This window comes from Thamnophis sirtalis, unplaced genomic scaffold (genome assembly GCF_051295495.1).
Source record: "Thamnophis sirtalis isolate CommonGarterSnake01/CBP01778 unplaced genomic scaffold, rThaSir2_p1.2 scaffold_13, whole genome shotgun sequence".
Lineage (NCBI taxonomy): Eukaryota > Metazoa > Chordata > Lepidosauria > Squamata > Natricidae > Thamnophis > Thamnophis sirtalis.
The window spans coordinates 13825772-13842212 of record NW_028261393.1 but is presented as its reverse complement, the minus strand read 5'-3'; the positions used below and the strand labels follow the sequence as shown (position 1 = coordinate 13842212).

Sequence of the window (16441 nt, the reverse complement as noted above, 5' to 3'; positions counted from 1 at the left end):
TAAGACTAGAAGAAACTCTACATCTTTCCCTACTACTAAACAATATCATGTAAAAGCACTGATTTAATAGCAATAGCACTTAGACTTATATACCGCTTCATAGTGCTTTGACAGCCCTCTCTAAGCAGTTTACAGAGTCAGCCTATTGCCCCCCACAATCTGGGTCCTCATTTTACTGTCCTCGGAAAGATGGAAGGCTGAGTCAGAGATCCGAACTGCTAAATTGCTGGCAGCCGGCAGTCAGCAGAAGTAGCCTGCAGTACTGCATTCTAAGCACTGCGCCACCATGGCTCATTTAATCTGGCTACTTTCCTTGCATTCAGTCACCTTATCCCTTCTACCTCATTAGATAGCACAGTTCAAAGGCAATTTTTGTAGGGCCTCTGCGTCCAAGGTTTGAATGGGCCGTCTGGAGCTGGGGCTTTGGTTGTAAACTCCTTACTAAGCCTGAATTCAGATGTACAAACCATGATGGTGGGCATTCCTGCAACCCATGAAGCGAAAAGCATGAAGTAAACTGGAGTAAACTAACTAAAAGCAAGTAAACGACTACTAGTATATGATGGCGTAATCCGGCAATTTTGAGCTAAGGGGTGTATCAGGCAAATCTTCAGCATGTTGAGCAAATGCCTCATATATTCTACACTGCCAGATCTAATACCAAATCTTCCCTCCTCCTCTTCCGTAGCTCTGTTTGTCTTCACCTTTCTGTTGTACGCTGTCTCCATTGCTGCCATCGTGCTACTCTACGTCTATTACACCAAATCAGATGGCTGTACCACAAGCAAGGTCTTTATCAGTCTCAATCTCATCTTATGCATTGTGGTCTCGGTGGTCTCCGTACTGCCCAAGGTCCAGGTAAGTGTATTGCAAACCATTTATTTGTATCGTTTCCCCACCGCCTTAATCTTAGGTAGAGGGAGGGTGGACACTTACAATGCAATGTGTATTGTTTATTGCCATTAGTTTGGTTCCACCACAAAACCGCGTTCGACTAAACCGCGCTCGACTAAACCGCATAGCTGACGTCATCAACAGGGCGACAACAGCGCGGAGACAGAAGAACGCTGTAAACGCTAAACCTAAAATTAACCCCTAAACCTAAACCTAACCCCCCTAAACCTAACCCTTAACCTAACCCTAAACCTAACCCTTAACCTAACCCTAAACCTAACCCTTAACCTAACCCTAAACCTAACCCTTAACCTAATCCTAAACCTAACCCTAAACCTAACCCTTAACCTAACCCTAAACCTAATCCTAACCCTTAACCTAACCCTAAACCTAACCCTAAACCTAACCCTAAACCTAACCCTTAACCTAACCCTAAACTTAACCCTTAACCTAACCCTAAACCTAGCCCTAAAGCTAACCCTAAACCTAATCCTAACCCTTAACCTAACCCTAAACCTAACCCTTAACCTAACCCTAAACCTAGCCCTAAACCTAACCCTTAACCTAACCCTAAACCTAACCCTTAACCTAACCCTAAACCTAACCCTTAACCTAATCCTAAACCTAACCCTAAACCTAACCCTTAACCTAACCCTAAACCTAATCCTAACCCTTAACCTAACCCTAAACCTAACCCTTAACCTAACCCTAAACCTAACCCTTAACCTAACCCTAAACCTAACCCTTAACCTAACCCTAAACCTAGCCCTAAAGCTAACCCTAAACCTAATCCTAACCCTTAACCTAACCCTTAACCTAACCCTAAACCTAACCCTAACCCTTAACCTAACCCTAAACCTAACCCTAAACCTAGCCCTAAAGCTAACCCTAAACCTAACCCTTACCTTAAGTTGAATCGGCTTGCTTTCAAAGTGCTATTTAAAGCGCCCTTCTTTCTCCGCGCTGGCAGTTGTCGCCCTGTTGATGACGTCAGGGACGCGGTTTAATCAGGCATGGCTTAGTCGAGCACAGTTTTGACGGGTCACGATTAGTTTATCATTAAAAGTAATATGGGAGCTCCATCGTAGACACTGAGGGCCTTCTAATGACCAGTTTTGCCAACAGGGAGCAGGCTGTTCCATAGGAAAGGACATCACTGCCATCATCTTCTTTCCATACCGATGGGGATCCTTTGGACTGTTATCTGCCAGCAACGAGACCAGTGGTGTCAAACTCAAGGCCTGGGGTGCTTCGATCTGCCCCATGGGGCTGCCCTGGAAACAGGAAAGGATTGGCCCGCAGTGCCTCTCCCGAGCTCCGTTTTCGCTGGCAGAGGGTTGCAGGAGGCCATCGCAGCTGAAAACGGAGCTCAGGAGCCAGTTTTCACTGGCAGAGCACTCGGGCCACCACAGGTGCCCCTGACACTAGTGGTGTCAAGCTGGCCACCCCCACCCTGGCCAGCCCCCTGGCCCGCCGAAGTTCAAACACAAACCTGATGCAGCCCTTAATGAAATCGAATTTGACAATCCTGAACTACAGCAATAATATTGTCACAGCAGCATCACATGACATATTGGGACTTCCCCCCCCCTTCGTTTAACCGGACGGGGACAGGGCCAGCATGTGATGCATCCAGCCCATGGGCCACAAGTTTGATTGTTTTGATCTAGAGCATTCAATGAATATGATCATGGTAGCATAGTGCAAAGGAACCCCCATTATTGTACCTAGTTCAGCCCTTGTTTGCCCTGAATCTGGTTTTTTGCTCCTCGTAAGAAGAGTTTCTGCTTCTCTACAGGATGCTCAGCCTCATTCTGGCCTTCTCCAAGCCTCCATCATTACTCTCTACACCATGTATGTCACCTGGTCAGCTTTGGCCAACGTACCAGGTAAGCAGTGTTGCTTTGTTCTTTTTTGAAGTCTTTGTGCCTTTAAAAAAAAACACCCAGTGGAGACTCTTTTGACCAACTTTCTGTCTTTTTCTAATTTTCATGACATTAATTCTTGGGAGAACTTTTAATTCAATTAATTCCTCTAAGACAGAGGGGTCAAACTCAATTTCATTGAGGGCCACATCAGAGTTGTGTTTGACCTGGGGAGGGCAGGGTGTGTGTGGTCAGCTCGACGTCACTCGTATTGGGGGCGCCTGTGTGCTCTGCCAGCAAAAACAGGTTCCCAAGCTCCGTTTTTGGCTGCAATGGCCTCTTGCAACCCTTTGCCAGCAAAAACGGAGTTCCAGAGGGCTGCCTGTGGTTCTTGGGAGTTCTGTTTTTGGCTGCAATGGCCTCCTGCAACTCTCTGCCAGTGGAAACAGAGCTTGCGAGGGCTGCCTGAGGCTCTCCAAAGCTCCGTTTTTGCTGACAGAGGCACCGCGGGCCAGTCCTTTGCTGTTTCCAGGATGGCCCCATGGACCAGTTTGAAGCACCCCGAGGGCCGGATTCAGCCCCCGGGCCTTGAGTTTGACACCCCTGCTCTAAGAGACATTCCTGGATTCTTGGACTTTTAAACATCTTCCATTACTTTTCTCTAGTTTTCTCTACAAATTCAGGCATAGTGCCCTCTTCTGGGAAAAAAAAAACCTTTCTCACAAAGGATCATGATTCATGCTGGCCAGAGAGAAGAGGGCTAAGCTTCTTCCTGGTGCTGTGGGTGGGTGAATATTTCTACCTCGCTCCCTTGGAAGACCTGACCAATCAGCAAGCCTGGGAGACTTTGAGGAGCAGGCAGTGGTCACACTTGAAATGAAACGTGCATAGAATTTCTCTTTTCTTTTCCTAGAGAAACACTGCAATCCCACTCTCCTGATCAGGGTGGCAATGAACAGCACAGCAGGCCTGCCGGAGGCTGGCCAAGCAACTCAGTGGTGGGATGCTCCAAGCATTGTAGGCCTAATCATATTTGTCTTCTGCACTTTCTTCATAAGGTGAGATTCCTGATCCAATGACCTGCATGAATTTAAGCCTCGGTTTGCTTAAGCATTTGTTTTACGACGCGACAACATTGGTTAGGTTTACAGAACGTGCTAATCCATCAACTGGTTTGCAGATCAGCATGTCCTCCTCCTCCTAAGCCAAAACCAAACAAATCGCATTGTAGCTCAGTGCGATATTGTTCCGGGGCCTCCAACAATGCTTTGCTGAGGTGTTTTCTGTACGCTGAGTCTCTCCGTTTCAGCTGCGGGACTCCCTCTGCTGGTTATGAGATTCAAATTGCTCTTCATTTATAAATGAAAGGCTCTTGATTGATTAGACTAGACTTAGAATAACTTTACTGTCGCTTTAAATGTACCCTAATCAGCATGCATTAAAATAAAATTTCATTGCATACAGCTCTCGAAGGGTCACCGCCTCCAATATACACTGTATAAACATGACAAAAATATAAATAAATAAAAAATAAAATATTATGCACATACCCAGTGGTGGGATTCAAACATTATTACTACCGGTTCTGTGTGCATGGCTTGAGGGCCATGGCAGGGGAAGGGTGCTGCAAAATTCCCATTTCCATCCAACTCCAGGGCAAGGATACTGTAAAATCCCCATTCCCTCCCTATCCCACCAACCTGCTTTCCAGCTCCTGTTCTCCTGTGCAGGGCAACAGAAGAAGACCCAGCCGATCAGCTGGGACTCTAATCAGCTGGGACTCTAATCAGCTGGGACTTGGGAGGCAGAGAATAAATGGGGGCGGGGCCAGCCAGAGGTGGTATTTGCCGGTTCTCTGAACTAATCAAAATTTCTGCTACCGGTTCACCAGAACCAGTCAGAACTGGCTGAATACCACCTCCGGCATATACCCACATATATTATATGACACAGAGAAACAACACAGTCTAGTTCGGATGTATACATGTACATACTGAGAAATTGAATATATGCCATTGATTCTGAGCCACCATGGAGATCTTGACGTTCTCCAGGATGACTGGCCCCAGTCCTGCCCCTTGTGGTTTTTCAGTGTTGTTGCACCCATCATTACTGTAATGGAAGTCCATCTACTTGCTTCTCCTCTTCTCTTTCCTTCCTCTTTTTCCAGAACGATGGATTTCTCAAGGGAGTTAGGTCTTTTGCATGATGTGTCCAAAATTTGACCCTGGCTATTTGTGCCTTGAATGAAAACTCTGGATTTCTTTGTTCTGTGCTCTAGTTGTTTGTTTTCTTGGCTATCCATGGTGTTCTTGAAAGTCTTTAGTGCAGGTTATTTAGAAGAGTAGGGACTTGGAAGGGTTTAAAATGGTTAAAACAATCTCCTTACAGTCTCTGCCTAGAAAGTACAGCTTTAATCAACCTGGCAAGTATTTGTACTTTTTATAGGCTGGATTATAAAGATCATTCTCCCCATGCATCAAATCATATTTCAATAACAGCCATGGAAAAGCCTGTATCACATGTTTATTGATAAGGGAGCAGAACCAGACTCTAGGATCTGTGCTCTTTCCCCATATGGTTCCTGTACTCAAGGTAGATGTCCATCCTCCCTTCTCTGGGGTGTGCCAGATATGCAGATACTACAGTGACAGTCACATTGTCATATCAGAGGTGTGGCAGATTCCATGACCCATCTGCTTGCCATGTGTTATTAAAGGTAAGGGTTCCCTTTGCACATATGTGCTAGTCGTTCCCGACACTAGGGGCCAGTGCTCCTCTCTGTTTTAAAGCCGAAGAGCATTGTCCCAAGATGTCTCCATGGTCATGTGGCAGGCATAACTAAATGCTGAAGTTGCAGGGAACGCTGTTACCTTCCCACCAAAGGTGGTTCCTATTTTTCTACTTGCATTTTTTAATGTGCTTTTCGAACTGCTAGGTTGGCAGAAGCTGGGACAAGTAACGGGAGCTCACTCTGTTACGTGGCACTAGGGATTTGAACCACCGAACTGCTGACCTTTCTGATCAACAAGCTCAGCGTCTTAGCCACTGAACCATCACGTCCCATGTGTTATTAGATACACTTAATGAGACACAATGAAAAGGGAATTTGGCATGTTGCACTTTCAAAATAACAGAGTTGGAAGGAGACCTTGAAGGTCTTCTAATCTATCCCCATGCTCAAGCAGGAGACCCTGTACCATTCTGGACAAATAGCCATCCAATCTCTTCTTGAAAACCTCCAGTGATGGAGCACCCTCAACATCTGGACGTAAGCCATTCAACTGATTAATTGTTTTCACTGCCAGGAAATTTCTCTTTAGTTCTAGGTTGCTTCTCTCCTTGATAGGTTTCCATCTGTTACTTCTTGTCTTTCTTTCAAGTGCTTTGGAGAATAGGCCAACCCTTCCCCTGTCTTTGTTGACAAGAATGCCTGTGGACCTTGCATGGGTCCCTCTAGGCGTTCTTTAGAGATAGCAATGGTGGGCTATAAATGTCAACCAAGGCAAATTAAATTTGAGGTGATTATGATATGGAATTACTAGGAGTAGGACTTGAGGACTATAGTGGTGATTAGTCTTATTTGTAGGGAGATACAATATTCACAGACCCTGAAATAGAACATCCTACAGGAGCTTGGAGTTCTCTGATTTCTCCTTCACACTACACTGAATCTCCTCCAGATTTCCTAGCCATTCCAGGAATGCTTGTCTAAGTAAATCCTGTACACTGTTTGAGATGATCTACCTGTTTTGGGGTTGATTACTCCTAGTACATCACAAATCACTTCTGGTTTGGCGGATTAACTTCCAGAAACCACCCAATCACTCTTGGAAGGGCATGGTCTGGAAAGGAAATTGAACAGCCCAAGATCTCCAGAATGTTCTGTTCCCAATTCCGAGAGGCTTTCCACATCTTTATTCATGTGTGTTTGCTTTATGGTAAATGGAGGTTTGGTCACTGGTTGGATCGACCTTGGCAGCAATTTTAAAAGAAACTGCCATGATCTATTTTCAAAATATCAAATATCTCTACCAGCCCCAAAGGACTTGCTTCTAAAACAGGCCATAGAAGTTGGAGGTGGTTTCTCCCACCCCCAATTCTTCATTTACCTTATGACAATGTTGCTGAACCTTTTTGGCACCGAGTGCCGAAACGGGAGTGTGCGCATGCACAGGAGGGGAGCACCGGGAACCAGAAGAGCAGCTCCCCAGTGCACATGTGCATGCTGGGAAGCTGAGCTTCTGGCTTCCTATGTGCACATGCATGCCAGTCACCTGCTCTTCTGGTTTCTGGCACGCATGCATGCATAAAGACCAGCTGACCGGCGCAATCCAGAGAAATGGGCGACGGCTGGCATGCCCAGAGAGATAGCTCTGTATGCCACTTCTGGCACGCATGCCATAGGTTCACCATCATTGCCCTATGACACTCTTGATAAAACTAGATTTAAAAGATGCTTTTAAACTTTTCAATAAGCTTTAAAACAATGGATCCAAATAGTTTCTCCATTGGTAAGTGAATAATGGATTGTGAGTATGGAAGATGAGCAGGAGGGAGGGTGATACTGATTGCAGATCAACTTACTAAGCCTCATTTGTTTTGATTCTAGCATCCGTTCCTCGGACCACACACAAGTGAACAAGATGATGCTCACAGAAGAAAGCCCAGCTATGCTAGGGGGTGGAAACACTAACCTTGAAGATGGGATGAACCGAGCTTATGACAACGAAGAGGAAGGCGTGTCTTACAACTACACCTTTTTCCATATCTGCCTCTTCCTGGCCTCCCTCTACATCATGATGACACTTACCAACTGGTATAGGTAGGTACAAGTGGCACTGCCCTTCTTCTCCTGCTCCAGTTCCATCTGTGTCAAATAATTTTCAAGATTCATTAGCTTGAGTTGTGTTTGAGGAGTGGGGGTGGCTAGCTGAAGGTTGTTTCAAAACATCAACTGGCCCAGAACTTTATGCTCTGGGATTTTAACCTTTTGAGCACGTATTAGCTAGTGCTGTCTTTGTGGACTTCCCGTGTGGTTTTGGAGGAGGCCCCAATGGTGGGTATCCTAGGTTTTACTTTCTTGTATGAACTTGTCTGTTTTAAAGCTAAAGACGAATAGATGTTGCTTCTTTGAGATGGTGTTCCTTCCTTTTTCAAGTGCAAACTAAGGTGCAAACCAGTGCTGGGATTCAAATTTTTTTACTACCGGTTCTCTGAGCGTGGCTTTGTGGGCGTGGCATGGATTTGTGGGTGTGGCTTTGTGGGCATGACAGGGGAAGGATACTGCAAAATCCCCATTCCCTCCCCACCCCACTAGCCTGCTTTCCAGCTCCATTCTCCTGTTCAGGACAACAAAAGAAGATCAGCTGGGAGGCAGTGAGTGGGGGCATGGCCAGCCTATTTTCTGGTTCTCCAAACTACTCAAAATTTCCACAACAGATTCTCCAGAACCGGTCAGAACTGGCTGAATACTACCTCTGGTGCAAACTCTTTCAAGACTTGATATTTGGACATTTCCTATAAACAGTAATGTAGAAGGTGCAGAGCAAGTGACATGGTGTATCCTCACTCTTCTAGCGCCTTGCCTTCCTGCACCTCGGAACCTTCTAGAGACAATCGTTTATAGAGTTGGCCCTGATTGAAATGGTTCCCATATACAATTAACAAATCAATAAACAGAATCTTTGGCACCCAAATTGAATGGGGTTTCTTAAGCTTAGGAAAAAGGGCGTATAGAGAAGAATGGTACCGAGAAGATATTGAACCATAATTTGGTTGGATTGGGCTTCATGTGTGGTGCAAACCTTTGCAACATAATTTAGCGTGCTGGCTGAAGCAACGTGCTATGGCTTTCTCAAATCTTTTTTTAAAAAATAAAAAAATCCCAGCGTCTCAGGATGCGCTATGCTTCTTCAGGTTTCTAGCATTCCTGCTTTGCCCTCTTCCCGTTGCCTAGGAAACCAGCATGATTTGTCAGCTTGGCGCAAGTCAAGCTTTGGGGAGAGCAAAAAAGAAAAATTTCTCCTCAGATGAACTCGGCGTTGGCTGGGGAAGCAGAAGCAGGTGCTTCTTACAAGCTGGCAAGCCGTGCCTAGAATGGAGCATTTGGGGTGAGGGACCGGGGAGGGGGCGGTTGGGGGGGCGGCGGGGGAGAGAATGCAGGGGAGGTGAGACCGTGGTTGCAAACGGCATTGCCTCATCCCGAAGACCACTATATTCCATGGCACAGAACATTATCGCCGAGTCCTTCGGTTATTTTTAGCGCATGACTTTCTGTCACGTCCCCCCAGACCTGCAACGGTGCCAAGTCGCGCTGCAGTGGGCTGGCACTGGCCATATATTGCCTCAGCAGGATTGACACGGTGTGTGTGTGTGTGTGTGTGTGTGTGTGTGTGTGTGTGTGTGTGTACTAGAAGATGGTCCGGTCCGTGACACTGCTCTGACCAAAAAACTGGGCTGCCCTGCCAAATTCTTGGCTGCCGCTGCCCTTTCCGAATGAAAACAAACCAGAGAAGGCCTTGCATGCTAAATTGGGGTTGGGTTCTTGATCTTGCTTTCCCTCGGAGAGGAGGACGTCCAAGGTCAGGCTGAGTGCGTAACTGCAAGAACCAGGCTTGAAAAACAAGGAAAGGGCCAGGAAAGGACCTCAGGCAGCAAATAAATCCTATTATTCTTCTCCCCCCCAGGCAGACGGACAGGCGGGCTGGCTTTGCTACCGCATAGACAGAACTGGGAGAATCCAGCCCTGCCACATTATTGGTGTGTGTGTGTTTGTGTGTGTGTGTGTGTGTCAACAAGGCCCTACAGTAGTATTGCTCAATCTTGGCAGCTTTAAGATGTGGGGACGTCAACGGCACAATTTCCCAGCCAGCGTGAGTTTGAAGTCCACATAATTTGAAGCTGCCAAGGTTGGGGAGAGCAGTGCCCTACAGATTTTCTGGAGGTCCTTCTGCCTCCCCCTTGGAGTTTATTTGGGAAGAAGGCAGGAAAAAGTTGTCTGGGAGGGCTGTTACTCATTTACAAAGGCTTTGGCTGGTTTCCCACCTTGCCCTAAACTGCGGCATGTTTAACTAAGGTTTATTGAATCAGCTACGCTCGGCTGGATTTATGTGCCAGATCCTGGTTTACAAGCCGCATTGGCTGAGTTTGCAGCAGAAGCTCAATCAGAACCAAACAAACCACAGTGTGGTTTAGCCCAGGCTTAAATTAATTACCCAAACCTGGATAAAAGTGGTTTTTCTTTGGGTAACAACACATAAACCCATTTATACAACAAGGATGTTTAAAGTTTACTAAAATAGACTTGAAAAGTTCCCAAGACAAAAATTTGAATAATTTCATCAATGACCAACGGTAACTTGTTCAAATGACATAAAGATCATTCAATGATACTGTTTTTATAATAGAGGTAATCCTCAAGTTATGACCATTTGTTCAGTGACCATTCAAAGTTACGACGATGCTGAAGCAAGAGACTTATAATCAGTTCTCAAGATTTATTAAAACTTTCTTATAAGTGGTTTTGGGTAGTGAAGGAAAAAGTTTGGGAAACACTAGTTTAATAATAATAAGAGAATAACAGAGTTGGAAGGGACCTTCTAGGTCATCTAGTCCAACCCCTTGCTCAAGTAGGAGACCCTATACTATTTCTGACAAGTGGATGTGTAGCTTCTTGAAAGACTCCAGTGATGAAGCACCACAACTTTTGAAGGCAAGCTTATTCCACTGGTTGATAGTTCTCACTGTCAGAAAATTTCTCCTTATTTCTAGGTTGAACCTCTCCTTCAACTGTTTTCATCCATTGTTCCTTGTCTGGCCTTCAGGTGCTTTGGAAAATAGGTTATCCCCCTCCTTCTCTGTGACAGCCCCTCAAATATTGCTATCATGTCATCCCTGATCCTTCTCTTCTCTAGACTAGCCATGCACAGTTCCTGCAACCATTCTTCATATTTTTTAGGTTCCAGGTTTAGCATGGTGTGCTCCATCTAGACTAGTCTTACTGATACGGATTTGCAAAAATGTCCCAAGGTTTTGGTAGTAGACCTTTGCCAGTGGTGGGTTTCAACAATTGTTGGAACCTACTCTGTGGGTGTGGCCTCCTTTGTGGGAGTGGCTTGCCACCTATGTGACCGGATATGAAATTATGAATTAGTACTTAGGTCGGTCCAAGTAGCAATAGCAATAGCAGTAGACTTATATACCGCTTCATAGGCCTTTCAGGCCTCTCTAAGCGGTTTACAGAGAGTCAGCATATTGCCCCCAACAATCTGGGTCCTCATTTTACCCACCTCGGAAGGATGGAAGGCTGAGTCAACCCTGAGCCGGTGAGATTTGAACCGCTGACCTGCTGATCTAGCAGTAGCCTGCAGTGCTGCATTTAACCACTGCGCCACCTTAGCTTTCAGAAACTCTGGCATTGAAGCATGCAAGTCTTAAAGCTGTCAAGTTACAAGATCCTTGCCAGTGGTGGGTTTCAAAAATTTTTGAAACCTCTTCTGTAGGTGTGGCCTGCTTTCCGGGTCCACTGGTGGAACCTCTTCTAACTGGTTCGGTAGATTTGACGAACCGGTTCTACCGAATAGGTGCAAACTGGTAGGAACCCACCTCTGACCTTTGCCCTTAAAACTATCAGGAGATTTTGCCTACATAAACTGGTGTTCTACCTCTGAGCAACAGTTCTTCCCTTGCCCTCGTTTCCCCTTCGTTGGCCTTCCACAAGGCCTTTGAGGACACAGGCTGTGTTCCATTAGTTGGAGTGGCCTGGTTGTTTGATTTGGAACCGTGAGTTTGGAGGCGTTTGTAAGCAATCCCAGGCCTCATAGTTTCCCTTGAATGGTCTTTTCTTTCTCTTCTAAGGGAGCTAGAAGCCAGCCTCATTGGGAGTGACATGTTCAAGGATTTGGGAATTATTTTTAGGATTAATAAATACTGAATGTGTCATGCTTATATGCATCTATCCTGATGGAGTGCAATGGGATGTACAGATACCCTGTTTCCCCCAAAAATAAGCCCTCCCTGAAAATATTGCAGCACAGCAGCATCCGTGAAGTGACCACGCTCGCCACCTCCTGCACCTCAAGAATAATAAGACCTCCCCGAAAATAAGGCCAAACGCTTATTTCAGGGGTCAAAAGAAAATAAGACCCTGTCTTATTTTTGGGAAAACACAGTAGTCCTGTGGGAAGAAAGTCCGACTTACAGACAACACACAGTTAGGAACCCCGAAGCTTCACAATGTTTTCATGAATTGTCAAAAAGAGTCTGTATATTAAATAAACAAGTGGCATCAGGGGTTCATAAAAACGTTATGTGGCTTCTGCATTTTGTCAGCTTCAGGAAGGAATCCTTGTTCACCCATTTTACTTATAGGCAGCTCATTTATGAGTATGAGTTCCAACTTCCATACAAATTCAAGGTTAAAAACCGTGAGGAATAGAACTTCTTTTTAACCTTGGGAATGCCTGTGTTAAAGCAGAGGTGTGGGGGCGAACAGTGGGAGGGAGGGAATTGTAAAACATGTAGTGGATTTGAGCAGGAGTGGGCTTCAAAAGCTTCAGCAACAGGTTCTCTGCCCGGTTGCTGGGTGGGTGTGGCCATGATGGGTGTGGCCTAGTCAGACTCCTGCACCATGGTGGGAGGGGGCATTTTTGCCTTCCCCAGGCTGTCCTTGAGCTTCTAGGAGGGCAAAAATGGCCTCACTCAGGCTACGGAGAGTCTCCGGAGGCCAAAAACGGGCCCATTTTTGGTCTTCCAGAACTTCTGGGTTGCCCGTTTCCCACACTCCCTGAGCCTCTATGCAGGCCATGCACTTACCTCGCATCCAAACCGTGCTGCGTGGAGACTCCTGAGAGGGGAGGGGTTGAAGGGTGGAGAGGGGTAGGAGGGGCCAGCCAGGGATGGGGTTTGGAGGTTTTCTGAACCGGCCATAACATTAGCTATGGGTTCTCCCGAGCCCAGGCAAACCCGTAGCAGCTCACCCCTGGATTTGAGTAGAAGGTTTTTTTTTGTAAGTTTCTCTTACATAACATTCGAGCTGACCTAAAATGATCTGTAAAAAAACAACCCAACCCAGAAAGGAATTAAGAATTGGCCCTAGTTGGGTTTGGGATGCAAATCCACCCGGTTGTCTCAGGTCTGTTTTCAATGGCAGTTTATGCAGTTGCTACTGTGAAGGCCCATCCAGTTTAATACATCAGCAAATTGAAAAAAAAGCATTCTGTTGGTAGTATAGCTTTTGACTGATATGAAATTGGATTAGAACTAGTGTGGTATTAGTCTAGTGCCCTGTTTTTCAACCTTTTAAGATATGTGGACTTCCAAACAACTAGGTTTAAGGTAAAGGTTTCCCTTGCACATATGTACTAGTGGTTCCTGACTCTAGGGGGAGGCAGTGCTGTCTGAAGACGTCATGTGGCCGGCATGACTAAACACTGAAGGCACACGGAACACTGTTATCTTCCCACCAAAGGTGGTTCCCATTTTTCTACTTGCATTTTTACCTGCTTTCAAACCGCTAGGTTGGCAGAAGCTGGGACAAGTAACGGGAGCTCACTCCGTTACATGGCGCTAGGGATTCAAACTGCTGAACTACCAAACCTTTCTGATTGACAAGCTCAGCGTCTTAGCCACTGAACCACTGAATCCCCAAGTTTAAAAGTTGTTAAGTCCCATAGGTGCTTTTTTCAAGGGGTGACCTAGACTTCCTTGTCTTTCTTTGAAAATGTTTCACTTCTCATCCAAGAAACTTCTACGGAGAACCTCCATAAACATAAAGTCACTAAGCTTGAGAAACACTGGTCTACTGTGCCTGAAAAATAGAATTTCGGATGATTAATTTGTTGTAGTGTGTTTGGAAGGGTGAAATTTCTGAAGTTTCTAAACTTCTTTCTCAAACTTGGCAACTCAATGCTGGCAGGGGAATTTTGGAAGTTGAAGTCCTCACGTCTTCAAGTTACCAAATGAGAAACACTATTCTAAATGGCACTCCGTATAATTGTGTTAGTGACGGCATTAGAGAGTGACCTAGAAGGAGGTCTGAACTGAACATGAAGGTTACAGCTGATGCATGTGTTCTCTCCATTACAAGTTTCTGTTGCATTTGGTAGGCCTGAGAATCTGATTAACAATAGTGCGTCAACTCGGCGTTGCAGTTGCTATCCAGCTGTGTACAGATGTTGAAACAAATAGGTGTACCGGCTTGAACAAATCTGTGCACAGATCCAGGAACAAATAAGTTTCTGTTTTAGCTGTACCCTGGCTTAGTGGCTAAGACTCTGAGCTTGTTGATTAGAAAAGTGGGCAGTTCGGCGGTTCGAATCCCTCGTGACGTGTAACGGAGTGAATTCCCATTGCTTGGCCCAGCTTCTGCCAGCCTAGCAGTTCAAAAGCACGTAAAAATGCAAGTAGTAAAATAGGGACCACCTTGGTGGGAAGGTAACAGCGTTCCGTCTGCCTTTGCCATTTGGTCATGCCGTCCACATGACCACGGAGACGTCTTCGGACAGCGCTGGCTCTTTGGCTTTGAAACGGAGATGAGCATTGCCCCCTAGAGTCACGAACCACTAGCGCATATGTACGAGGGGAACCTTTATCTTTAGAAGAACACAACAAATAATCTGACATGAACAGTGTGGGTTTCTGTAGCAAACGTGTTTGCAGCCTGCTGAAGAGGGCTCCATTTGTTCTTGGCGCATAAAACAACATGCTTTGAATATGCTTTGTTCTGTGCATAGAGTTCTTTTCCTTAGAAACTTTGAAAATGCTTTGGTTGGTATACCAGTGCGCGGCTGTTCAGCTTCAGTGTAAGCTTGAACATTTAGGAATAATGGTTTCTTAGAATGGGTAGATTTCTAAGAGATGGGAGCAGCATGGATTTAAACCCATCAGCTGTCCTAGAGTCAGATTTTCTCCAACCTTATAGGATGACTGTGATTAAACACTAGAAAAATCACATATGTCACCCTGAGGAATATTGATAATTGACAAAAGGTTGGATATGACGGGCAGGGATCTTTCTGAATCTCTTAAACTCTTGAATGTTTGATATACCTCTTGTCTTTCCTCCAGGCCTAATGAAAGCCGCCAAGAGCTGACCAGCCCATGGACTGCTGTCTGGGTGAAGATTTCATCCAGCTGGGTTGGGCTTCTCCTGTATCTTTGGACGTTGATTGCCCCACTTGCACTTCCAGACCGTGACTTCAGCTGAAAACTTTCAAAGAGTGCCAACTTCCCAAGGGAAAAAGTTACACAGTGCCATGAGAAATAAGCGAGCGGTTTCAATACTTATGGTTTGAGTGTTAGGTATGGGCTCTCAAGCTTATGAAGGCAGAAGTGACCAATCCTCCTCTTTCCTGTGTCTTATATTCACAAATCTACAAATCTTTTTGTGCATTGAAAAATTTCTTTTTTTAAAAAAAGTTAAGCTCATACACACCCACACACACACAGACATATACACATATACATACGTATGTACAGGGCGGGGCATAACCTTTTCCTAGGGGGTCACAGCAAGATCGACAGCAGTTTACAACTTCCGCGACACCTCATTTTAAAGCCCATAAAAAACTGAATTGAATGAGCTATTAAATGTTAAATTTGCTTTAAGAATGGCTGGAAAATTCGATTCGGAAATGCAAATGCGACTCAGCAATTGTTAAAGGAAAACAATGTCGAATTTTGGGGCAATGACGTCTGGCCGGGAAATTCGCCAGATCTCAATCCGGCAGAGAACATTGGGGCCATAATTAAGGATTAAGGATGAAGTGGAAGCTCTGATGATTCAGGAGCAAGGTCAAAATCGATATTCGGTTGAAACTTTGAGAATGAATTTGGAAACTGTGTTGAAAAATCTGGAAAATCGAACGGAACTGTTTGAAGATTTGTTGTGTTCTTATCCACCTCGTTTGAATGCTGTTCGAAGGGCTAATGGTGGTCATACTGACTATTAAATCGTGTCAATAAACTCAGTTTTTGATGGGCTTTCGAATGGTGTATGAATTATTTGTGTTGTTATTACAAGTGTTGCTGTGACCCCCTAGGAAAAGGTTATGCCCCGCCCTGTACACACACACATATATGTATATATACACACACATACACATATACATACGTATGTGTACACACACACACACACACACACACACACACACACACACACATGGTGTCACAATCCCTGGTGTGCCCAAATACGGGAGGGAGCATACTGTTTCCCTTTTCTGTGTATCGGCTCACTCTGGGAGCCATCCAGGCAGAAAGCCATTTTTTTAAAATGTTGCCTTTGTTACATTTGTGTTGCAATTGTGCTGATAAATAAATAAAGGGAGACTAGTATAGATCTATTTCAAGCTATTTAGCTCTCATCAGTAAGGGTATGGCTAGCTGATGAGAGCTAAAATGGCTTGAAATAGATCTATGCTAGTCTCCCTTTATTTGTTTATCAGCACAATTGCAACACACACACACATACACAATATTTGCCATAGGGATAACATGTGTTCCTTTTTAAGTTGTGGTTTAAAGGATTTTTTCACCACTTTGCCTTGTTATATGAAGCCTTTTAAATAAACTCAGTTATTTTGATATGGAACTTGATGGTAATAAAATTAATATCCTGTATTAGGTCGATGAATGTCGAGCATAGAAACAGACTATCATCACAACAGTGCTTGGGTAAACTT

The 16441-nt window shown here is 45.0% G+C and overlaps 1 protein-coding gene across 1 annotated transcript in view; it reads left to right on the top strand.

Annotated features, from left to right (window-relative positions):
- The window catches only part of SERINC2 (serine incorporator 2), a 34526-nt gene extending 19294 nt beyond the window's left edge, over positions 1-15232 (top strand). Inside the window, exons 6-10 of the mRNA XM_087727015.1 lie at positions 689-858; positions 2693-2783; positions 3673-3817; positions 7372-7584; positions 14829-15232. Coding sequence (XP_087583141.1) covers positions 689-858; positions 2693-2783; positions 3673-3817; positions 7372-7584; positions 14829-14967 — 758 coding nt within the window. The 3' untranslated portion in view covers positions 14968-15232. The remainder of the gene's footprint in view (positions 1-688; positions 859-2692; positions 2784-3672; positions 3818-7371; positions 7585-14828) is intronic.
- Positions 15233-16441: the final 1209 nt, after the last annotated feature.